Genomic DNA, 23,819 nt, shown 5'->3' with positions numbered 1-23,819 from the left:
CTTTCTTGGCCCAGCATCCTGAGTGTCTAATTTCCTCCACCAGCCTTCTCAAGGGGGGGCTAATTAACACTGGAATGAGCGGAGCAAGGACTCACCTGTTCTCATGCATCCTGTCACAGGGGCTACGAGGCCTTATTTTCCCTCTGAATGGCAACATCTCACCGGGGTGGGGGGCACTTTAAAAGGGGAGGCGGTAAGGATGTTATTGAACTTGAGGGAGTGTCTCGGGAAGTGGGGACTTGTTGCTACAGCTCTGTGCAGAACATGACATGGTGGCCCTGGAACACTTTTTACAGTAGGGGTGCTGAAAGCCAGTGGGCTTCCCCCCCCTTACCTCTGGCTGTTCTTCTCTCCCCAGAGCTGGGGCCAGGACCAGGCTATGGCTCCGGGAGGGGTGGGGGGCTGAAGCTGGGACCACGGCTGGGACTGGGAGCAGAGCCCTGGGTGTGGGGCCAGTGGCTGGGACCCCATGCAAAACCTGGGGGTGCTGCAGCACCCCCTGCATCCCTAGTTCCCATGCCCATGGGCCAGGGTGGTGCAGTATAGGGGAAGATACGGAGCAAGAGCAATTTAGAATGTAAGCTGTGGGATGCACTGGGGTGGGGCAGTTTAATGGGAGCACAGGGGTGGGGCATGTTTAAGGGGGAATGGTTTAGGGCGGGTATTGGGGGGAGGTTGAGCAGTTTGTGGGGAGTGGGTAATTGGGGCCATGACCCTCTACAGGCCTGGTGACCTCCTGTCCTGTTGGGGGATTGAATCCCCAAGCCCCCTTCCCCAGAGATGCAGCAGGACCACAAATCACTGCATGATCAAGCAGCTGGTTTATTGGGTGACGGATAGCTGTATGGGGCAGGGAGCCTGCTGTGGGGTGCCTTACAGCCTTGGGTTCCAGGTATGGACAGGGCCTATGATGCTGCACCTCCACTGGTCTCCTCACTGAAACATTGCATGAAGGCGTCCCAGTGGGAGTTCAGCCAGCCATGCAAGTCCTCAGCATAGGGGCTGAGCTTCTGGTACAGGTCCCTGGCGTAGGCTGCCAGGCCATGCTGGAACTCCTGCAGCCCCAGCTCCTGGACATAGGAGCCCAGCTTCTCCTGTAGCTCCACCCTAGACAGGATGAAGCTGTATGCCTGGCGAACAAGCAGGGTCTTGCTGTACTGCTCTGCCCTCTCCAGCAGCCCCTCAGTGTAGGACACCAGGACAGCATGCAGCTGCTTCTTGTAGGGCTGCAGCTTCCTCACCAGTTCCCGCAGCTCTGCCACACTTGCCTCCACCAGCACGTCTACCTGCCTGCTCAGGTTCATCAGCTGCTCCTGGGCCTTGGGGGGCACCTTATGTTCTAGATCATCAAAGATGTTCTCAATTTTCCTAGCGAGCCTCCACTGCCTGCAAAGAAAGGGAAGCAGCTTAGAGTGAAAAAGAACAGGAGGACTTGTGGCACCTTAGAGACTAACACATTTATTTGAGCATAAGCTTTCGTGAGTTAAAACCCACTTCATCAGATGCATTCGGTAGAAAATACAGTGGGGAGATTTATATACACACATAGAGAACATGAAACAATGAGTGTTACCATACACACTGTAAGGAGAGTGACAGGTTTCAGAGTAGCAGCCGTGTTAGTCTGTATTCGCAAAAAGAAAAGGAGTACTTGTGGCATCTTAGAGACTAACAAATTTATTAGAGCATAAGCTTTCGTGAGCTACAGCTCACTTCATCGGATGCGTTTGGTGGAAAAAAACAGAGGGGAGATTGCTTGAATAGAATAGGATAGGTTGTAGATCCTTGATGATGCGATGCATCGTCTCCAATGCATCATCAAGGATCTACAACCTATGCTGAAGGACGACCCATCACTCTCACAGATCTTGGGAGACAGGCCAGTCCTTGCTTACAGACAGCCCCCCAGTCTGAAGCAAATACTCACCAGCAACCATATACCACACAACAGAACCACTAACCCAGGAACCTATCCTTGCAACAAAGCCCGTTGCCAACTGTGTCCACATATCTATTCAGGGGACACCATCATAGGGCCTAATCACATCAGCCACACTATCAGAGGCTCGTTCACCTGCGCATCTACCAATGTGATATATGCCATCATGTGCCAGCAATGCCCCTCTGCCATGTACATTGGTCAAACTGGACAGTCTCTACGTAAAAGAATAAATGGACACAAATCAGACGCCAAGAATTATAACATTCAAAAACCAGTCGGAGAACACTTTAATCTCTCCGGTCACACGATTACAGACCTGAGAGTGGCTATCCTTCGACTCCAACGAGAGACTGCTGAATTGGAATTAATTTGCAAACTGGATACAATTAATTTAGGCTTGAATAGAGACTGGGAGTGGATGAGTCATTACATAAAGTAATGTTTTATGTAAAAAAGAATGTAATTTATGTAAAAAATGTAAGAAAGCTCATGCTCAAATAAATTTGTTAGTCTCTAAGGTGCCACAAGTACTCCTTTTCTTATTACATAAAGTAAAACTATTTCCCCATGTTATTTCTCCCCCCACCCCACCCAACTCCACCCCACCCCCCACTGTTTCTCAGACGTTCTTGTTAACTGCTGGAAATGGCCCACCTTGATTATCACTACAAAAGGTTTTCCTCCTTCCCCCCCTCCTTCCTGCTGATAATAGCTCATCTTAAGTGATCACTCTCCTTACAGTGTGTATTATAAAACCCATTGTTTCATGTTCTCTGTGTGTGTATATAAATCTCCCCACTGTATTTTCCACCGAATGCATCCGATGAAGTGAGCTGTAGCTCATGAAAGCTTATGCTCAAATAAATTTGTTAGTCTCTAAGGTGCCACAAGTACTCCTTTTCTTTTTTGAGAATACAGACTAACAGGGCTGCTACTCTGAAACCTGTTATTAGCTTAGAGTGACTCACCCTCTGGGCTGCTGGCTCTCTCTGACCCCAAGGCAGAAGGATTGGTTGGAGTGGGGAGGAGAGGGGAATGTCAGGGAGGGGAATGTGGCCCCAGGGCAGGAGGACTAGCTGGCTCATGGGGGTTGGGCATGTGATATGGGTCCTCCACCCCCCCCAATGTTGCTGGCTTTGATCCGGCCCCAGCCCCCAGGGGGCTGGGTGTCCCAGGGGCATCGGGCCCTGCGATGCCAAACATGGATGCAATTCTGACTGAGAGAAAAAGCACGCGCGGCTGAATCCTCAGTATCCCTGGGGTTGACCAGGCCAATCCCTGCTGAGCTTGCGGGGCTTGCTGGGCCCAGAAGCAGAGGTGTGGGTCCTGCAGTCCGGGAAGTGACTTTAACCCCTCTGCTCTGGGTCCCTGGCATGGATGGGGGGGGCTCCCAAACCCTGCCTCCGAGTCAAGGCAGTTGTCTCACTCGATCTCCTGGCCCAGTTCGGATTTCTGGATCAGCTCCACGATTGTTGTGATAAGTTGCTCCAGGTAGCGTGGGATGGCATCTGTGATCTGGTCCAACTTTGGCCTGGGTTTCTTGCTGAGGGGAGAGGCCTGGGAGCCTGGGAAAGAAAAGGTACCCCAGTGAGACAGTGTCACTGAAGGCCCCAGGGTTGCCCTAGCCTGGAGAGACCCACTGAGCTACCTCTCCCTGGAAGGAGGGGCACGTGGTAACTGCACTGGGATGTGGAGCAGGACTCCTGGGTTCCAACCAGCTCTGGGAGGGGAATGGGGTCTAGGGGTTACTGCAGAGGGACTGGGAGCCTGGACTCCTGGCTTCTATCCCACTTTGCCACAGACTCCTGATAAGGCTTTGGGACACTGGGATTGGCAGACTGGATCAGCCCCATGGTTTGTCAAGGCCAATATCTAGAAGCTGGCACTCAGTGGCTCAGGGGAATGTGCAAGAACCCCGCAGTAGCAGATGTTGGTATTTTTCCTCATCACCCCAATAGTTAGCATTGGGGCAGCTGGGTTTATGCACCTCCCAAGTCTCTAACTATGGTCATTCTGGATTATCCATAGAAATGCACCTGTGAATCCTGCTTATTGGAGATGAGTTCCCTGAGCACCCTTCACCCTGCTGAGCACCAAGAGAATAACAGGCTTCTAAGGCAGAGGTTCTCAAACAGTGGTCCGCGAGCTCCACTAATTAGGTGCCTGGACCCTGGAGAAGATGCACATGTAAGGTGAGGGGGTGGCCTTGGGGGGAATAGGGGGTAGGTGGGATGGGGCAGTGGGGTGAGAAGAGGGGGGTGGGAGGAATTTGGGACATGCAGGGCTGCGGCGGCCAGAGAAAGAGGCGACTTTCCCCAGCTCCAGGGCTGTGGCTGCCAGGGAGAGACAGCCCTCCTTCCCAGCCTTAGCTGTGTGGCTGCTGTGGTGGAGGAGAGACCCCACTCCTTCCCAGACCCAGCTTGGGGACTGCCGCAGCTGGGGAGAGAGGGAGAGACCCCCCCTCCTTCCAGCCCCAACTTGGGGTCTGCCACAGAAGGGCAGAGAGGGCACATCCATCGCATTAGAAAGGTAAGACTACTGATATTAAAATATGAGTTGCATGCTTTTATTTGTAAAACAAAAAAACATTAATTATTAAGAGTTTTTTTAAATATAGTGCTTTTATCCAAAGCGGTTTACAATAGTTAGCTAATGGTACAAACAACATTTGGAAAGATCATTAAGTGGTCCGCCGAGACCCTCAGCAAATTTCAAGTGGTCCGTGAAAAAAAGACTTTGAGAACCACTGTTCTAAGGGATAGCCAACAAGATTTGTCAAGAGGAAATCATGCCCAGACAGTTCCTTCTTTTTCAGGGTTACTGGGCTAGTGGCCAGAGGGGAAGCTGTAGATGTGATTATAGCTTGATTTTTTTGGTAAGGTTTTTGATACAGTCCCATGTGACATTCTCAGAAGCAAACCAGGGAAGTGTGGTCTATATCAGTGGTTCTCAAACTTTTGTACTGGTGACCCCTTTCACATAGCAAGTCTCTGAGTGTGACCCCCCCCCCATAAATGAAAAACACTTTTAAATATATTTAACAACATTATAAATGCTGGAGACAAAGCGGGGTTTGGGGTGGTGGCTGACAGCTCACAACCCCACCATGTAATAACCTTGCAACCCCCTGAGGCATCCCGACCCCCAGTTTGAGAACCCCTGGTTTAAAGGAAATTGCTATAAGTGCAAAAGTGGCTGAAAGATCACCCTTAAAGGGTGGTTATCAATGGTGCACTTGTCAAACTGGAGGGGGGGTATCTAATGGGGTCCCATAGGGGTCTGTCCTGTGTTTAGTACTAGTTAATATTGTCATTAATGACTTGGAGAATGGAGTGGGTAATATGCTTAAACACTCGCAGATGACACCAAGCTGGGAGGGGTTGCAAACACTTTGGAGGACAGGATTAGAATTCAAAACAACCTTGTTGATTTCTGGCCAATTCTCCAATTTATCAAGATTAAATTCAATAAAGGCAAGTGCAAAACTTAATTTAGGAAGGAAAAGTGAAATGAACAACAACAAAATGGGGAATAACTGGGTTGGCGGTAGTACTGCTGAAAAGGATCTGGGGGTTAGAGTGGATCACAAATTGAATATGAGCCAACAATGCGATGCAGCTGCAAAAAAGGTTTATATCATTCTGGGGTGTATTAATAGGAGTGTGCTATGTAAGACACAGGAGTTAACTGTTCCACTCTACTTAGCACTGGTGAGCTCTAGGTTTACTTGGAGTCTAGGTTTACTCAGCACAGGGGGCTGTACTAGATGAACTCCTGAGATGCCTTCCCCGGTTCATTTGTCTGATTCATTCAGGCTGACAGAAAGAACAACTAAATACCCCTTTTTGTAGTGAGAACTGATGACAGAGAAGCCACTGCCCACGGCACTCACCAGCAGGGCAAGGCCTCAGCAGAAGCTTAGCCGTGTGGGCCAAGGGGTTTCCCTAGTGACTGATTGCAAATGCAGGGGATGGGGCACTGGTTGGCAGCAGCTGTGTATGTCTGTGTGTATCAAAGGCACAAAGCCGTCAGACAGGGAGAGACGTTTTTATTAGCATTGGCCTGGGAGGGAGCAGAGCTAGGGCTCCTTGGAACACACAGCTGGTGGAGAGGCAAGCTTGGATTTCTGGAAAAGGAAACCGCTGGCTCTTGTATGTTCCTGCTGTGTTCAGGGAAAAGGAATTCTGTGCCCATTCTCTGTAAATCAATAGGCTTGTACCAAAAATGAGACCTGACTCTTACCATTGATTTGGGGCCTTGCCAAGAGATATTGGCTGCCCGTTGGAGAGGGGACAATATGTTTATCACATTCCCTTTTATCTGTCTCCTTTTTAGACAACAGGCCCAGTGTTTTCATACTCTCCTCCCAGGGCTTTTTCCCCGGACCCTGGCTCTCTCTTGTTGCCTGTCTTTGAGCTCCCAAAAAAGAAAAGGAGTACTTGTGGCACCTTAGAGACTAAGAAAGCATAAGCTTTCGTGATGCATTCGACTAAGTGAGCTGTAGCTCACGAAAGCTTAAGCTCAAATAAATTTGTTAGTCTCTAAGATGCCACAAGTACTCCTTTTCTTTTTTGCGAATACAGACTAACACGGCTGCTACTCTGAAACCTATTATTATTTGAGGTCCCACTGATTCTCCAATATGCTTTTTATACCAGTGCAAAGTGTTTACACTGGGAGGTGGGGCGATTTTTCCGCTGCCCTGCCAGTGTTCCAGTCAGCCAGCGTTCACACCCGTGAGGCATACCACAGTTCTGATCTGGATGTGTCTTACACCGGATGCAAACTGTTTGACATACTAAAGGGTTAGACAAGTGCCAGAAACATCCCATGTAGAAAACTCCTGAGACACCCCAGCAGGAGCTCTGCCTGGTTGAATGGGTCAGGACCCAGGGAACAGGTTTCAGAGTAGCAGCCGTGTTAGTCTGTATTCGCAAAAAGAAAAGGAGGACTTGTGGCACCTTAGAGACTAACAAATTTATTAGAGCATAAGCTTTCGTGAGCTACAGCTCACTTCATCGGATGCATTTTCATCTGCATCCGATGAAGTGAGCTGTAGCTCACGAAAGCTTATGCTCAAATAAATTTGTTAGTCTCTAAGGTGCCACAGGTACTCCTTGACTCAGGGAACAGAGTGCCTAGCTGAATGCTTAGCAAATCAGGATGTTCCCAGAGCTGGGAAAGGCTCAGTCCGTTACACTGTTTCTAATTCATGTTTCCTGCTCTCCTCCCTCTTCCCCTCTCCCCCCCTGCAATCCAAGCTGCATTCCCTCCCCCTTTCCCCTGCTCCTGTGATTGGGTCTCTATCAGATACTTTAGTGATTTCCACTTGAAAAGTCAAAGCTGATTCCTGTGGGAGAGGGTGCCCAAAAGACCTGGCTTCCAGGCAGAGAGATCCCCACACACACTGTCAGCCAGCGTCCAATGGGACAGGTGTGGGGCTGCACCGAGACACACTCACCTAGCACAGCCAGGGACAGGACAGCAATGAGAAGCTTCATGCTCGGAGTTTCCCGGAGAACCTGGCTGGATGGAGAAAAGAGATAAGTTAGAGCCAAGGGGGAGTGGATGGGGTAACAGCCGTGTCACCCACGCCTCCTCCTGTCACTCATTAACCTCAGCACCAACCCCACATGACTTGGGCATGAGCTTTGTCTACAGTCCAGTGCTGGGGGTATGGCTTTGGGCTCCCAGCCCCCGAAATGAAACTGTCTGGGTTGGTGCAGCCCAGAAAGCCCTGATCTGAGACTGTTTCTTTCCATCCCCAAAGCTAAAACTCCCGTCATCTCATGGTTCAGTTGTTGCTGCAGCCTTCTCTATGGCCTGACAAATGCAGTCTGGCCCCCACTCATATCCATTCACAATGCTGCCTGCCACAAAGATCATGGTCTTTTGGCCAAAACAATGGGCTATCTCTCCTCTCTTTGCTGGCTCCTCTTCTCTATGGTAGTGTTACACCTTTAAAATTTGTTAGTCTCTAAGGTGCCACGGGTACTCCTTTTCTTTTTACCTCTGACCCAAAAAGCTAATTCAAGTTTGGGGCCCTGGCGATGTCCCAGTTGGGAATACAAATTCATGATGGAGTCCCGTATTGTCTTGAGTGCAGCCTTGTTTATTCACAGTGTGTCCAAAGTCCTGTTTCTGCAAACGAGCACTAGCAGGAGGAATGAAAACCCCAAACGATACTCAGAGCTTGTCTGCACTTCAAGCACTGCAGCTGCGCCGCTGAAGCATGTAGTGAAGATACTATGCCTGTGGGTGGTAGCGCTTCTCCCATCTATGTAGGTACTCCACCTCCCTGAGAGGTGGTAGCTCTGTCCACAGGAGAAGCCGTCCCATCCACTGGAGTTCGGTCAGTATAACTGCATCGTTCAGGTTTTCCACACCCCTGAGTGTCGTAATTAGACTAACATAAATTCAGCGTGTGGACCAGGGCTCGGCAAAAGGCCCTTCCCCCATCCAGTTTAAAACTCTCTAGGGGGTTTTAGGTGTGGGGGCTTGTCATTAATGTATCCTGACAGTTATATTAATTGAAGGTGTATTCACACCCAGTCTCAGAGGTCTGTGACTGTGCAGAACCCAGTTCCTCTCAGCATAACAATACCAAGCATAAGCTACCTATTTTCACTTCCATGGCCTTCCATGTCATATCTTCCCCCTACCTGACCAGTTCCGTTCAGTATCAGAATATCAGTCCCCACCTGTGCTCTCCACTTCCATCACCCACCTGTCCTAATTCTAAGCATGTCCCTGGTGCTTTCTGCCATAGGCTCCTCACATGGGGAGACGTGCCCTATAAACACTCAAAAAGCGAGTCTCAACCTCATTCTCCACCTTCACCTCCCTCCTCAGCACTCACCTTCCCCATGAGGCCTACAAATGACACTGGCCAGGCCCAGACCACAGCCTGTCATGTTGACTTCTATTGTCTCGTTGTCTCCTTGTCCGGCTGTTTCCATTTGCTGTCTCTTGTCATGTTGTGACGAAGTGGGAATGTTTTGTTAATGTTAATGTTTTCTCTGAATACTGTGTGGGTGCCTCAGTTTCCCCTATGCAGTTCTTAAATATCTAGGTGGTGGGATAAGCTGTGTGATTGTTGCAGAGCCTTAGAGGATCAGTGTGATGCTGTCTGCACAGAGAATTGCCGACATCCTGTCTCCTGGCCGCTGATGGCCTGGGCCCCTCCCCTGCAAAGTGCCAACTGAAGGAGTTGGAGAACAAAGAGATCAGGTGCCTCTTGGTCTGGGAAAGAGAAAAAGGCCAGAGGAAGGACTGGAGAGTTTCAGTTTGGAGCTGGCCAGGGAAATGGAGGGAGGCCCAGATGGGGCTCTGGCCTCCCTGCCCCCCAAGACGGACCTGACTGAGGGGTCCTATTCTCTGTACCTACAACAACCTTCGTCATGTTGTGACGAAGTGGGAATGTTTTGTTAATGTTAATGTTTTCTCTGAATACTGTGTGGGTGCCTCAGTTTCCCCATGCAGTTCTTAAATATCTAGGTGGTGGGATAAGCTGTGTGATTGTTGCAGAGCCTTAGAGGATCAGTGTGATGCTGTCTGCACAGAGAATTGCCGACACCCTGTCTCCTGGCCGCTGATGGCCTGGGCCCCTCCCCTGCAAAGTGCCAACTGAAGGAGTTGGAGAACAAAGAGATCAGGTGCCTCTTGGTCTGGGAAAGAGAAAAAGGCCAGAGGAAGGACTGGAGAGTTTCAGTTTGGAGCTGGCCAGGGAAATGGAGGGAGGCCCAGATGGGGCTCTGGCCTCCCTGCCCCCCAAGACGGACCTGACTGAGGGGTCCTATTCTCTGTACCTACAAGCTCTGGTTTAGACCATGATCCTGTCATCTAATAAACCTTCTGTTTTACTGGCTGGCTGAGAGTCACGTCTGACTGCAGAGGTTGGGTGCAGGGCCTTCCGGCTTCCCCAGGAGCCCCGCCTGTGCGGACTCGCTGTGGGAAGTGCACGGTGTGAGAAGGGGATGCTGAATGCTCCGAGGTCAGTCCCAGGAAGGTCAAAGCTGTGTAAGCTTCTTGCCCTGGAGACGGTCTGCTCCCAGAGAGGAGGCTTCCCCAGAGTCCTGACTGGCTTCATATGGAGTAGTTCCAGAACCTCGCCCGGGGACTCCGTGATGCATGTATTGTAAACTCTGCGGGGCAGGGACTGTCCTTCTATGCTGTGTCTGTACAGCGATAGCACACGGGGTCCTAGTGCTACTGTAATACACCTAATTTACAGCACCCAGTGTAGTAGGAAGAGAGCCTGAGACATAAGCCCTTGTATCAGAGGCCTGGTATGAAGCAGGACCTGCTTACAGAATCTGGCAAGAACAGGACTGATATTGCAGAAATACAGATTCCTAAGAAGTGCTAGGCACAGAGTGCTCACGCAAATACATCAGGATGGCAATATGTAGCTTGTTTATATCAGGGTATAAAGATGTATCTCAGAGGGAGTATCTTTTGCCAACCTAGGGACCAGTGGAAAGTCCCGCCCCTGAGCTGTGTCAATTGTCACAGGCATACATGTCTTAGTATCCTTGTAGAGTCTGCAAGGTGCTATTACCATGCTTTGTCGACAATAAACTTGGCCTCGTGACATTGTACCTTAACGGATCTTGTGGTCATTGGGCGGTTCACTCAAGGTCTTTTGAGCCGGCTGTCTGCGCAGAGCTGGGGCAGCACACAGGGAGAACACACACACACACACGCAGCTGAACATCTAATCACACCTAGCACACGGGGTCATGGTGCTACTGTAATACGCCTTATGTACAGCGCTAGCACATGGGGGGTCCTGGTGCTACCGTAATACACCTAATGTACAGCACTAGTGTAATGCCAACAGACCCTGGTCGTTGGCGGCCAGGATCAAACCTGGGGACCCTGGAGCTTAGTGCATGAGCCTCTACAGCATGAGCTAAAAGCCAACTGGCTCTTAGCTAAGGCTGTAGAGTAGACTCATTTAACTCTCTCTAAGTAGTCTGGTTGCCACTAGGTGGGACAGAACACCACATCCATGAGGTGTGTGTGGGTTACACTAGCACACTAGGGTCCTGATGCTACCATAATACACCTAATGTACAGCACTAGCACGCTGGGATCCTGGTGCATGAGGTTGCTTCTTGGCGCTACCATAATTCATAGATTAAAAATAATAATAAGAGATAGTCAAACACTTTGTTGCTTGTATCAGTTGAATTCATTGCTTCCTTGCGTCTCACCATTCCTCCCCCCTGCCTCTAAGTGGCACCCTTGGAGCCCCCTCTGTTTTAGGGACACCTTGTATCTCTCCCCGTTGCCCAGCTGGCAGGGCTTCTGTGAGACCTCTATTCTCCCCTCCTCCCACGCCAGGGTCCAGCATTCTCCCCCCAGTGCAAGGGCTGTGTGCGTGCTGCCCTTCCTGCTCCCCACCATCATCATTTGTCTGGAAAATAATTCATCCAAGTGTCACCATGTGCCATGCTATTGGGATGCTGGGCAGGGGTTTTGTTATGCTGGAAGGAGTTAATGGTACCACCAACCAGCTGTTTAATCTACAGTCAGTTGCAGAGAGGCTTAAGGCCTTGGCTTTGCTATTCAGATGGCAGGCGCTCCATGTCTTCCCCGTTTCCCCCCACCCCTCCCCACACGTTTCACTTTTCCAGTTTACCATCCATGCCTAGAAATGCCCTGAAATTTTGGAAGTGATTGGGTGCAATGTTCAAAAGTTACCTTGTAACAGACAGACATGGAAATACCAAGTCATGCATCAGATCTTCGCAAGCTCTGCCAATAAGTAAAACGTGAGAAACAAGCAGAGAGAACTGGAAGTCCTGGCACAGTCAAGGAATTATGATGTGATCGGAATAACAGAGACTTGGTGGGATAACTCACATGACTGGAGTACTGTCACGGATGGATATAAACTGTTCAGGAAGGACAGGCAGGGCAGAAAAGGTGGGGGAATTGCATTGTATGTAAGAGAGCAGTATGGCTGCTCAGAGCTCCGGTATGAAACTGCAGAAAAGCCTGAGAGTCTCTGGATTAAATTCAGAAGTGTGAGCAACAAGGGTGATATCGTGGTGGGAGTCTTCTATAGACCACCGGAACAGGGGGATGAGGTGGACGAGGCTTTCTTCCGGCAACTCACGGAATTTACTAGATCGCAGGCCCTGGTTCTCATGGGAGACTGATATCTGCTGGGAGAGCAATACAGCGGTGCACAGACAATCTAGGAAGTTTTTAGAAAGTGTAGGGGACAATTTCCTGGTGCAAGTGCTGGAGGAACCAACTAGGGGCAGAGCTCTTCTTGACCTTCTGCTCACAAACCAGGAAGAATTAGCAGGGGAAGTGAAAGTGGATGGGAACCTGGGAGGCAGTGACCATGAGATGGTCGAGTTCAGGATCCTGACACAGGGAAGAAAGGAGAGCAGCAGAATATGGACCCTGGACTTCAGAAAAGCAGACTTTGACTCCCTCAGGGAACTGATGGGCAGGATCCCCTGGGAGAATAACATGAGGGGGAAAGGAGTCCAGGAGAGCTGGCTGTATTTTAAAGAATCCTTATTGAGGTTGCAGGAACAAACCAACCCAATGTGTAGAAAGAATAGTAAATATGGCAGGTGACCAGCTTGGCTTAACAGTGAAATCCTTGCTGATCTTAAACACAAAAAAGAAGCTTACAAGAAGTGGAAGATTGGACAAATGTCTAAGAAGGAGTATAAAAATATTGCTCAGGCATGCAGGAGTGAAATCAGGAAGGCCAAATCACACTTGGAGTTGCAGCTAGCAAGGGATGTTAAGAGTAATAAGAAGAGTTTCTACAGGAGATATCCGATGAAATGAGCTGTAGCTCATGAAAGCTTATGCTCAAATAAATATGTTAGTCTCTAAGGTGCCACAAGTACTCCTTTTCTTTTTGTGGATACAGACTAACACGGCTGCTACTCTGATACAGGAGGTATGTTAGCAACAAGAAGAAGGTCAAGGAAAGTGTGGGCCCCTTACTGAATGGGGGAGGCAACCTAGTGATAGAGGATGTGGAAAAAGCTAATGTACTCAATGCTTTTTTGCCTCAGCCTTCACAAACAAGATCAGCTCCCAGATTACTGCACTGGGCAGCACAGCATGGGGAGGAGGTAACCAGCCCTCTGTGGAGAAAGGAGTGGTTCAGGACTATTTAGAAAATCTGGGCGAGCACAAGTCCATGGGGCCAGATGCGCTGCACGGGGGGTGCTAAAGAAGTTGGCGGATGTGATTGTAGAGCCATTGGCCATTATCTTTGAAAACTCATGGCGATCGGGGGAGGTCCTAGATGACTGCAAAAAGGCTAATGTAGTGCCCATCTTTTAAAAAGGGAAGAAGGAGGATCTGGGAAACTATAGGCCAGTCAGTCTCACCTCAGTCCCTGGAAAAGTAATGGAGCAGGTCCTCAAGGAATCAATTTTGAGGCACTTAGAGGAGCAGAAAGTGATCAGGAACAGTCAGCATGGATTCACCAAGGGCAAGTCATGCCTGACTAACCTAATTGCCTTCTATGATGAGATAACTGGCTCTGTGGATGAGGGGAAAGCAGTGGACGTGTTATTCCTTGACTTTAGCAAAGCTTTTGATACTGTCTCAGTATTCGTGCCAGCAAGTTAAAGAAGTATGGGCTGGATGAATGGACTATAAGGTGGATAGAAAGCTGGGTAGATTGTCGGGCTCAACGGGTAGTGATCAATGCTCCATGTGTAATTGGCAGCCGATATCAAGTGGAGTGCTCCAAGAGTTGGTCCTGGGGCCAGTTTTGTTCCATATCTTCATTAATGATCTGGAGGATGGCGTGGATTGCACCCTCAGCAAGTTTGCAGATGACACTAAACTGGGAGGAGAGGTAGATACGCTGGAGGGTAGGGATAGGATACAGAGGGACCTAGACAAATTCAAGGACTGGGCCAAAAGAAATCTGATGAGGTTCAACAAGGACAAGTGCAGAGTCCTGCACTTATGACGGAAGAATCCCATGCACTGCTACAGACTAGGGTCCGAATGGCTCGGCAGCAGTTCTGCAGAAAAGGACCTAGGGGTTACAGTGGACGAGAAGCTGGATATGAGTAGGCAGTGTGCCCTTGTTGCCAAGAAGGCTAATGACATTTTGGGCTGTATAAGTAGGAGCATTGCCAGCAGATCGAGGGGCATGATCATTCCCTCTATTCGGCATTGGTGAGGCCTCATCTGGAATACTATGTCCAGTTTTGGGCCCTACACTACAAGAAGGATGTGGAAAAATTGGAAAGAGTCCAGCAGAGGGCAACAAAAATGATTAGGGGACTGGAACACATGACTTATGAGGAGAGGCTGAGGGAACTGGGATTGTTTAGTCTGTGGAAGAGAAGAATGAGGGGGGATTTGATAGCTGCTTTCAACTACCTGAAAGGGGGTTCCAAAATGGATGGATCTAGTCTGTTCTTAGTGATAGCAGATGACAGAACAAGGAGTAATGGTCTCAAGTTGCAGTGGGGGAGGTTTAGGTTGGATATTAGGAAAAACTTTTTCACTCGGAGGGTGGTGAAGGACTGGAATGGGTTACCTAGGGAGGTGGTGGAATCTCCTTCCTTAGCGCTTTTTAAGGTCAGGCTTGACAAAGCCCTGGCTGGGATGATATAGTTGGGGATTGGTCCTGCTTTGAGCAGGGGGTTGGACAGATGACCTCCTGATGTCCCTTCCAACCCTGATATTCTATGATTCTATGATTCTAAGGTGACCGTCGCTGGCTCTCTGTTGCCCCTCTTGCAGCCCCTTTCCACTGGCTCAGGGACTGTCCTTCTGTTCTGTGTCTGTACTGTAGTGCCTGCCACATGGCTGGGGCTCCTGCACTACCAGTAACACAGAAATATAAGGATAATAACATGCATTGACAGGTTTCAGACTAATGCACTGACACTAATGCAATGACAGGGTTCAGAGTAGCAGCCGTGTTAGTCTGTATTCGCAAAAAGAAAAGGAGAAAAGGAGGACTTGTGGCACCTTAGAGACTAACAAATTTATTTGAGCATAAGCTTTCGTGAGCTACAGCTCACTTCATCGGATGCATTCAGACTAATGCAATGCACATGCTGCTGGTGGCTTCACTGCAGGCCCCTCTCCCTCCCAGCTCTGATCAGGTCTCATGATTGCTCTCTCACTATGAATCATCCTTGCTGACTCGTTTACTGGGAGTGCTGATCTCTGCTACGGGTTCTCCCAAACTGCCTCCAGCTTGGAACCCAGGGCAGAAATAGGTTGCTGCTGCCAGAGCTGGGCTCAGGCCCCCACAAGTATCTGGACTTCGGAACAGGGAACCTCAGAAAACTTGATATAGAGGCAGTGGGTTGGGCGCCAGCCTCGGAGCCAGGAGACCTATTACCCAGCTTTGCCACTGACCTGCTAGTCCTTTCCCCTTCCTGGGCCTGTTTCGCCTCCCCCCATTGGGATTGTAAACTCTTTTAGGCAGGGCCCAGGGACCCTCGGTGTGTCTACACTGCAGCTGGGAGGGTGCTTCCCAGCATGGGTAGCCAGACACCTGCTAGCTGTGCTCAAGCTAACTCACTAGCAGCACACACAGTGGCTCAGGCTAGCCACCCATATAATATGCCCAGGGGATCAGGAGGCTGGTTCTTGGGTAGCTAGCCCAAGCCACTGTCTGCGCCACAGTGCCCACAAGGCTATTTTTGGTGCACTAGCTCCAGCAGAGTTAGTGTCTGTCTGTCGGCTTGTACTGCGAAGCCTTCTCTGCCCCAGCTGCAGTGCAGATGCTCCCTGGGTGTCTTTGCAGAACCTGGCAAAGGTGCTGGGAGTCAGGGCTTCTAACTCTGGGAGGGGCATGGGGGGCTAGTGGGTTCAAATGAGGGTTGGTGACTGGCAGTCAGGACTCCTGGGTTCTGTCCCTGGCTCTGGGAGGGGCATGGGATTTAGCGCGTTAGAATAGGGATAGGAATGAGAGCCAGGACTCCTGGGTTCTGCCTCTGGTTCTGGGCAGGAAGCAGGGGAGACTTGGGAATCTGGCTGCTGTGTGACTGAGCAAGTCACATCACCTGTCTGCCACTCAACAGACCCACCCTTTTAAAATGGGGGTGGTGATGCCAACTGCCCCCCCCAGATCTGTGGGTAAAACATGCTACAAAACACATTTTCTGTATATTTATTGTCTTCTCTCCTCTCCACTTGGACACAGGGAACCCATGATGCCGGGGAAGGGGGATTGTTGACACTAGCAGAGGATTTGTAGTCAGGTGGGGAATCCTAAGTGGGATGGGAATGTGGGAAGGAGATGAGCCTGCAGCTGGATCGAGGAATGCAGTTTAACAAGGGGGACTGGAAAGGGATCAGGAGTTCAGGTGAAAGAGTTGCAGGGGCAGAAACAGGCTGGAAATCCTGGCTCCACACCACAGAGGAATGCGCAGAGGTTGGAGCCCAGTGATCTATGATCAGAAGCAGAGTCCTCTGCTGACACAACAGCGCTGAGGCTCCGTGCAGAGGTCAACTGGCAGCAGATAAGGCCTAGGCCACAGGGCGGTACTGACAGCAAACTGTAGCCTCAGGGACCTTCCCTCCCCACTTTGCAGCTGGAGACATTTACTGGCCTGTAGTTTCTTCCCAGCAAACCGGGAGGGTGCCAAGTTGGGGCATCCAGCGACAGAGCCTGATTTCGGACTGCCTGATACAGCATGTAATAATCCCTCGTGGAAAGGAAGAGGCATGTTCAACTGTGTTATTCCAGGCTCTGCACAAACCTCTAACCCAGAAACCAACAGCGTTTAATACAGTCAGCCTTTGTTATGCAAATAAGTTTCTAATATATAATTACAGCCGCAGGGCAGGTCCCAGCCAAGTGGGTCTGGAAACCAATTTTCTGTTTATCTGTTTGGAAAAACAAACCCTGAAGTCATTTTGCCAATGTCACCACGTACCGTGATGACATCACCCTGAACCTGGCTCGCAGTGCTATGCAGGGTTACCCTGGGTCAGCGTTTCGATGGGAGACACGCTCAGGGAGTGGGTCGCTCTTCCCGGGCAGTCAGTGTTGGTTCGGATGCTCCAGCGTGGCACTATGGGCCACTGTGCTGTGCGGAGCAGGGTGGCGGTTCGGGAGGGGGTGCTCACCCGTCTCAGTCAGTGCTGACCCCAGTGTGGCAGTTGTGGGTGAGGGGGTGGGGGGAACGGCGCTCTCTGTCACAGTTCAGGGCAACTGCAATTGGATGTCCTGGCCATTGCCATTCTGGATGGAGACCCACCTCATTCGCCCTCTGAGATGGAGATTCCCGGCTGCACACCTCCCTGCCTTCACTTCCATTTCCCAGCACACCTGCTTGCTTTCCCTTCAGAGCCGGGTAGCGCAGGGATCCCTGCAGCCCATGGTGCCACCCAGCTCTTTGTAAGCAGCCAACATTTGTCTTAAGGTAAAAGCATAACAGAAAAAAAACAAAGAACCTACATGCATGCTAATGAGCTGACCAGGACCCCCACCCTACGAGGGACTCTGGCAGGAGCAGTGCGTGTGGTTACCAACCCAGAAAGCACCCAGTCTTCTGGGGCCTCAGGTGACCCAGTTCTTCCAACTCTTCCCAAAGGACTGGGGCCCCCCACCCGGAGCAGCGTCCTCTCTATTTGCTGGACCAGGAAGATGCACGGGGGGAGGAGCAGATCTCCCAAACAGCAGCAGCACCACAGACTCTGGCTTTTCTTGAGATTTCATAAATCACCCCCCCACAGCCAGCATGAGGTCTCAGTGCCCCCCAATCCAGCATGAAGTCTCAGTGCCCCCCAATCCAGTATGAAGTTTCAGTGACCCCCACAGCCAGCATGAAGTCTCAGTGCCCCCCCAATCCAGCATGAAGTCTCAGTGCCCCCCAATCCAGTATGAAGTCTCAGTGACCCCCACAGCCAGCATGAGGTCTCAGCACCCTCCGATCCCGCATGAAGTCTCAGTGCCCCCCAATCTAGTATGAAGTCTCAGTGACCCCCACAGCCAGCATGAAGTCTCAGTGCCCCCCTAATCCAGCATGAAGTCTCAGTACCCCACACAGCCAGCATGAGGTCTCAGCACCCCACAATCCAGCATGAGGTCTCAGTGCCCCCCAATCCAGCATGAAGTATCATGCCCCCCACAGCCAGCATGAGGTCTCAGTGCCCCCCAATCCAGCATGAGGTCTCAGCACCCCCCCACACACACACACCTGGTATAAGGTCTCGGCATCTCCCCCCCATACAGGGCACAAGGTTTCAGCGCTGGCACAAGGTCTCTGCACCCCCCCCAGCACAAGGTCTCAGCACACCCCCATACACACTCACAAACACATACCCAGCACGAGGTCTAAGCACCCCTCCCTCCCCACAGCCTCAGCCCCAGATCTCAGCAACCCTCCCCCCACAAAAAAAGTCTCAGGTCCCCCTGCCCCAGCCTGTGACACTTGGACACTTTGTAGTCTCCTTTGAAAACAGGACAAAAATGCAGAGGGGGCTAGTGCCGGCAGTGTCTGTCTCTGAGAGTGGGGGGCCCTCTCTCCTTTCCCTTCTGTCCCCCTCCCTGTGCGGCATCCGATCGCCAGGAGAGACAGGGGTCCTAGACCCAGTGGGGTGGGGCAGACTATGCAGGACGAGGGAAAGAGATTGTGTCTGTCTGTCTCCCTCCTCCTCCCCGGCAAGAAGTGGGTTAACACTTTCTCCAAAGGGGAAGCTGTCCGGCCCCATGCGGGGGGGAGGGAGAGTAACCTTCGCCCCCTCCAGCTGCATTGGCGAGTTTGCGCTGGCTCTGTCCTCCCCCCGCCCCGTGGGTATATAATGCAGCGAGTGGGGCTGGTGGCACTTTACAGCCCAGGACTAGGAGCCCAGCAGAGGTGAGGGCAGGGGGCAATGGAGATACACCCTAAGAAGTAAGGGGGTGGTGTAAGCCAGAGGAGAGGGTGTGGGGCAGTAGTAGAGGTGGGAGGGACTGGGGATTGCAGCCTCAAAGAGGCTGGAAACGTACAGGCTTTGGACAGGCAGGATGCAGCCCAGAGGAGTGGGAGGATGGATGCGCGGCAGCCCAGAAGGGACGGCTGAGGGGCAGGATTAGGGGTAGAGTGGATGCAGCCCAGAGGGGCAAGGGCTTTCCTTAGCACAGGGGTGGTTGAACCTGGCTTCCTACATGCTGTGTGCCCTAGCTTGTATCCCCTGTTAGGTCCCACGCTTCCTGCGCTCATTCACCCCAGCCCCTTCCTTCTCTCCCTGCAGGCAAAGCTGCAGCCATGAAGGTTTGGATTGTGCTGCTGGGGGCAACCCTGCTGGCAGGTAAATGGCTCGTTCAGTTCATCTCCCCCACCAGGGCAGGGTTGGAAACTCCCCTTCTGATGTTGATCAGGAGTAATCCCATTGGAGTCATGGGGACTGGTTTCCTTTTCACGCACCCTGGTGTAAATCAGCAATGTGACCCAAAAAAAGAACAGGAGGACTTGTGGCACCTTAGAGACTAACAAATTTATTTGAGCATAAGCTTTCGTGAGCTACAGCTCACTTCATCGGATGTGACCCAGTGGGTAGGGTCCTGCGTGGGGACTCCTGGGTTCTATCCCCAGCTCTGGGAGGGGAGTGGGGTCTGGTGGGTTAGTGCTGGAAGCCAGGGAGCCTAGGTTCTATCCCTAGCTCTGCTACTGACTTGCCTATGACCCTGGGTGAGTCACTTAGGCTTTGCCTTCACTGTCAAAAGCAGGTGTGTTTTCCAGTGGGAGAACCAACCCATGTTAGCTATTACTACCAACTGTTACCACCACGCAGTAAAGGCCAAGCTAAGACTGTAATTTTACCATGAAGTCAACCAGCAGCAGGGTGCAGTGCTGACCTGCCTAGCTACCTTCCGGTAAACAGTCCAGGTGCCTTGTCTCCAACAGGATTGTACAGCAGGCTGGTGATCCCTCATTTGTCTTAGTTATTGCACTGTAAAAACACCACCTTTTGCTGTGAAGACAACCTCACACAGCTTGTCTGGTCTCTTTTGACTGGTAAACCCTTTCGGGGAGGGACTGTCTCCTACTGTGTGTATTGTACAATGTCTGGCACAACGAGGCCCCCGATCTCGGTGGGGGTCTGTGCAGCGCCCGGCATGACGGGGTCCCCGATCTTGGTGGGAGTCTGTGCAGCGCCCGGCATGATGGGACCCCCGATCTTGGTGGGGGTCTGTGCAGCGCCTGGCACAACGAGGCCCCCGATCTCAGTGGGGGTCTGTGCAGCGCCAGGCACGACGGGGCCCTAATCTCAATCAGTCTGTGCAGCGCCTGGCATGACAGGGCCCTGATCTCAATCAGTCTGTGCAGCGTCAGGCATGATGTGGCCCTGATCTCAATCAGTCTGTGCAGGGCTGGCCAGGGATACGACACTGGGCTAGATGGGCACTGGGTCTGACCCCCTGTGTGGCTCCAGGGCAGCAATGGCCTGGGTTACACAGGAGGTCAGACTCGACTCTTTACTTGCAAACTCTGCCCCTCCAGGCTGCCAGGCCAACCCGCTTGTCCAGGATGAGCCCAAGACTAAGTGGGAAGAGGCCGTGAAGATCTTCTGGAACTACCTTTCCAAGGTGGGACACGCCGCAGACAACGTGACCGCCCAGATCAAGAGCTCCCAGCTCAGCAAGGAACTGGAGTGAGTGACCCTGCGGCTCAGTGTCAGTGGGTGAAGATGGGTGGGGCAAGGCCACAAAGCTGCAGGGGCCTGTGTCCCCCTGGAAAGGGCGATATCTTTGTTGGGAAAAATGCCGGGCTTTGGCTAAGTGCTGGGTGCCAGGCTGTGCTGAGAAGCACCGTGTTTGGCTGGTGCACACCACGCCTGTGGGTGTTGCTGCTGCTTTGCAGTAATGGTGGGTTAGGAGCATTCCTAGAGGACCATATGGGGAGATGCCCAGACAAAGGCCACAACCCGGGGCACAGAGGGGGTGATGTGGGATCCTTGGGGAGCCCTCAATGCCCTGATGGAGAGTGGGGTTTGGATGGGCGTCACCACAGCCTTGCATGGGCTCATCACAATATCGTGGCCGGGGGAGAGGGGTGGTGCAAGCCAAGACGCCCCAGCTCTGACTCCCCGCTCCCTCCCCAGCGGGCTGATCACCGACACCATGGCTGAAGTGGGGGTGTACACAGAAGAGCTGCGGGCCCGGTTTGGCCCCTACGCCCAGGAGGCACAGCAGCGTCTGGGCAGCGAGATAGCAGCGCTGACAGGGAAGCTGCAGGCCGACATGGAGGAGGCCAAGGGCCGGGTGGTGCAGTACACGGGCGACGTGCGCTTGATGTTCGACCAAAACCTGGAGGAGGTACGGGCCCGAGTTGGCATGTACCTGCGCAAGCTGCGCAAGCGCCTGGGCAAAGATGCTGAGGAGCTGCGCCGCAAGATGGCCGCCTATGCCAGCGAGGTGCAGGCCCACACTGACCAGCGGGTGGGTGCCGTGCGCCAGGGCCTGCAGCCTCTAATTGACAGCATCCGTGACAAGGGACAGCAGCGTCTGGAAGCCCTGAGCCAGGCCATGGGTGAGCAAAGCCAGAAGGTGCGCGATAGCCTGGGCACCCGGGCACAGGAGCTGCATGGGCACCTGCAGGAGAAGGCCGAGGAGGTGTGGGGCTCCCTAGACCAGGCTGCTGAGCAGGTCCGCCAGTGGTTTGCACCCTTCCTGCAGGATGTCAGTGCCCAGTTACAGGCCCTGGTGGAGAAGCTGCAAGGGAAACTCCAGCTGTAACAGCCCTTGCTCAGCCCACACTGTGGCCCCCCAACAGCTCAGAGCCCTGGCAATCCAGGGGCCTGCATTCCCAGGTCCCCCACAGTACAGCCCTGCCCACTGATGCCAAGCTAGCTGCAGAGGTCTGTGACTTCCGGCGCAAACAGGCATGAGTCACTTCACCTGCTAAGCCTGCTCCAGACCTCCCGCAGGGGCCCAGTTCTTCATTGCCCCTGTGCATGAACCCCAGTGCATAGACATTGCCACTCTGACCCTGCATTCACACTTGGGACTGGTGGAAATGATGCCACAAGACTCAGGGCAACCATGAATCTGGCCCTGAGTTGCGTTTGTACACGTCCTGGAGACATGAGAGGGGATAACCTCTGCCCATCCCATTCTCCCCTCTCTAACCACAGCTGAACCTGATGCCCCATCCCATCCCCACTGTTAGATCTCCTGTGTTCGCCAGTGCTTTCACCTGTAACTAAATAAATTCTTGCTTTGGGCACAAGATACTAGGGGCCTTTTCTTCTTTATGACCTAAATTTATGAGACACACACATTCAGATCCCCAGCTGCTGTAAATCAGCTGTAGCTCCACTGAAGTCAGTGGGGCCAGATCCTGGTCAACTGGCATTGTTCTGTGGGCCACAGGTGCAAGAAGTCCTCCCATTGCATTGCTCCATTCAGAATTGTCTGATCTGGCCCCCTTCCTGCCGTCTACTGTCCAGGCTGGCATATGGATGTGAGCACGGCAGCAGGACTGTAAAGAGGTTATTTTACCTCTGTATTTGGCACAGGTCTGATCGCTGCTGGAATACCGTGTGCAGTTCTGGGGCCCACAATGCAAGGAGGATACTGATAAACTGGAGAGGGTTCAGAAAAGAGCCATGAGAATGATTAAAGAATTAGCAAACCTGCCTTGTAGTGAAAGACTCAGAGAGCTCAAGCTATTTAGCATACCAAACAGAAGGTTAAGGGGTGACTTGATCCCAGCCTGTACGTACCATTTAATAATGGGCTCCTCAGGTCTCACACACTCCAGTGGCTGGAAGTTGAAGCTCGGTAACTTCAGATGGGGAATAAGATGCACATTTTTTACTGCTGACAGTAATAAACCAATAAACAATTTACCAAGAGTCTTGGTGGATTCTCCATCACTGGCAATTTTTAAACCAAGATGTTTTTCTAATAGCTCTTCTCGGGGAATCATTGTGGGACAGATCAGTGGCCTGTGCTATGCAAGGGGTCAGACTAAATGAACAGAATGGTTCCATCTGGCCTTAGAATCTATCAATCCACTGTAAACATGGTATTAGTTCAACTAATCTGATGTATTCAGCAGAAACTGGTGCTGCAGCAGGGCATGGCCAAACCTCCAGCCTACCTGCCAACACTCACTGCTGCTTTCCTCTGAATCCCCCCTCCCAGCAGTGTTCGGGATCCCAACAGATGCTCCCAACCCCCCATACACAGACACGGCCCTTAGCTTGGGCTTCTCTGGGTTCTGACTTGCACCAGATGCTTATCTTCCAGCACCTTCAGTGGGAAATGCTGCTAACCAGCCCCACCCTGATCCCTCCCTAAGCCCTCACAACCAAGTCTGTTGGGTAAGGTCTCTCACCATTGGCTCCAGGGGAGTTACATCAGCATGAAATTTGGTCCATTGTGTTTCAAAAGACTTCCCCAGCTCTGCTCCTGCCCCACTGGAGAACACATTCCCCCCGCCTACTTCCACTGCAGCAGGTCTGCTCCATGGATGGTTTCTTTGGGGTGTGGGGTGGAAGTTAAAAAGGTTCCTTCTCCCTTTACTGTAACAGCAAACAAACAAGCTGTTTTTGTGACACCAGAGACCCAGAGAATGAGCACACATAGGTTATAAACATCCCCCACTGTGCCCTGGAGCACAGCTGCCTGTGAGCCTCTCAGCCTAAGCTGTGACTGTTCTACACACATTTATATTGGCTTCATCACAACTGCAACTTTTCTAAGCACCCAGGGAAACTTCCTCTGGCAAACCAAAGTTCCGCTCCTGCCTCAGCATTTCAGCCCACACTTTCTAGGAGAGCAGCAGCCTTTATTAGCCTTGTTATTCCAGCTAAGCTCATGTCATTTGGGCATGCAAATGTGAGCCGGTGGGGTGCGGAGTGCCTTTGACAATCTGGCCCTAATTCAGGAATTCCATTCTGCCTCCAGTTTCAG

The 23,819-nt window shown here is 51.7% G+C and overlaps 2 protein-coding genes across 4 annotated transcripts; one reads left to right on the top strand and one right to left on the bottom strand.

The window, feature by feature from the left end:
* Positions 1–803: 803 nt before the first annotated feature.
* LOC122457395 (apolipoprotein A-IV-like) lies at positions 804–23,521 on the bottom strand. Of its 2 annotated transcripts, none has more exons than XM_043502106.1 (4): positions 23,350–23,521; positions 7,404–7,464; positions 3,369–3,507; positions 804–1,386 (listed from the first exon to the last, which is right to left on the bottom strand). In XM_043502106.1, exons 1-4 carry the CDS (start codon positions 23,488–23,490, stop codon positions 906–908), a joined length of 822 nt encoding a protein of 273 aa, XP_043358041.1. In that variant the 5' UTR covers positions 23,491–23,521; the 3' UTR covers positions 804–905. The 2 variants fall into 2 exon arrangements, with proteins under 2 accessions (XP_043358041.1, XP_043358040.1); XM_043502105.1 differs by having other exon boundaries at positions 810–1,386; positions 23,242–23,521.
* Positions 18,636–22,132, top strand: APOE (apolipoprotein E). Of its 2 annotated transcripts, XM_038382557.2 has the most exons (4): positions 18,636–18,774; positions 19,151–19,207; positions 20,401–20,551; positions 21,002–22,132. In XM_038382557.2, the coding sequence occupies exons 2-4, from the start codon at positions 19,165–19,167 to the stop codon at positions 21,633–21,635; spliced, it is 828 nt and encodes a 275-aa protein (XP_038238485.1). In that variant the 5' UTR covers positions 18,636–18,774; positions 19,151–19,164; the 3' UTR covers positions 21,636–22,132. The 2 variants fall into 2 exon arrangements, with proteins under 2 accessions (XP_038238485.1, XP_043358043.1); XM_043502108.1 differs by having other exon boundaries at positions 18,747–18,774; positions 19,151–20,551.
* Positions 23,522–23,819: the final 298 nt, after the last annotated feature.

Source organism: Dermochelys coriacea, chromosome 24, assembly GCF_009764565.3.
Source record: "Dermochelys coriacea isolate rDerCor1 chromosome 24, rDerCor1.pri.v4, whole genome shotgun sequence".
Lineage (NCBI taxonomy): Eukaryota > Metazoa > Chordata > Testudines > Dermochelyidae > Dermochelys > Dermochelys coriacea.
The sequence above is the reverse complement of the archived record's forward strand: the minus strand, read 5'-3'. Positions and strand labels throughout refer to the sequence as shown.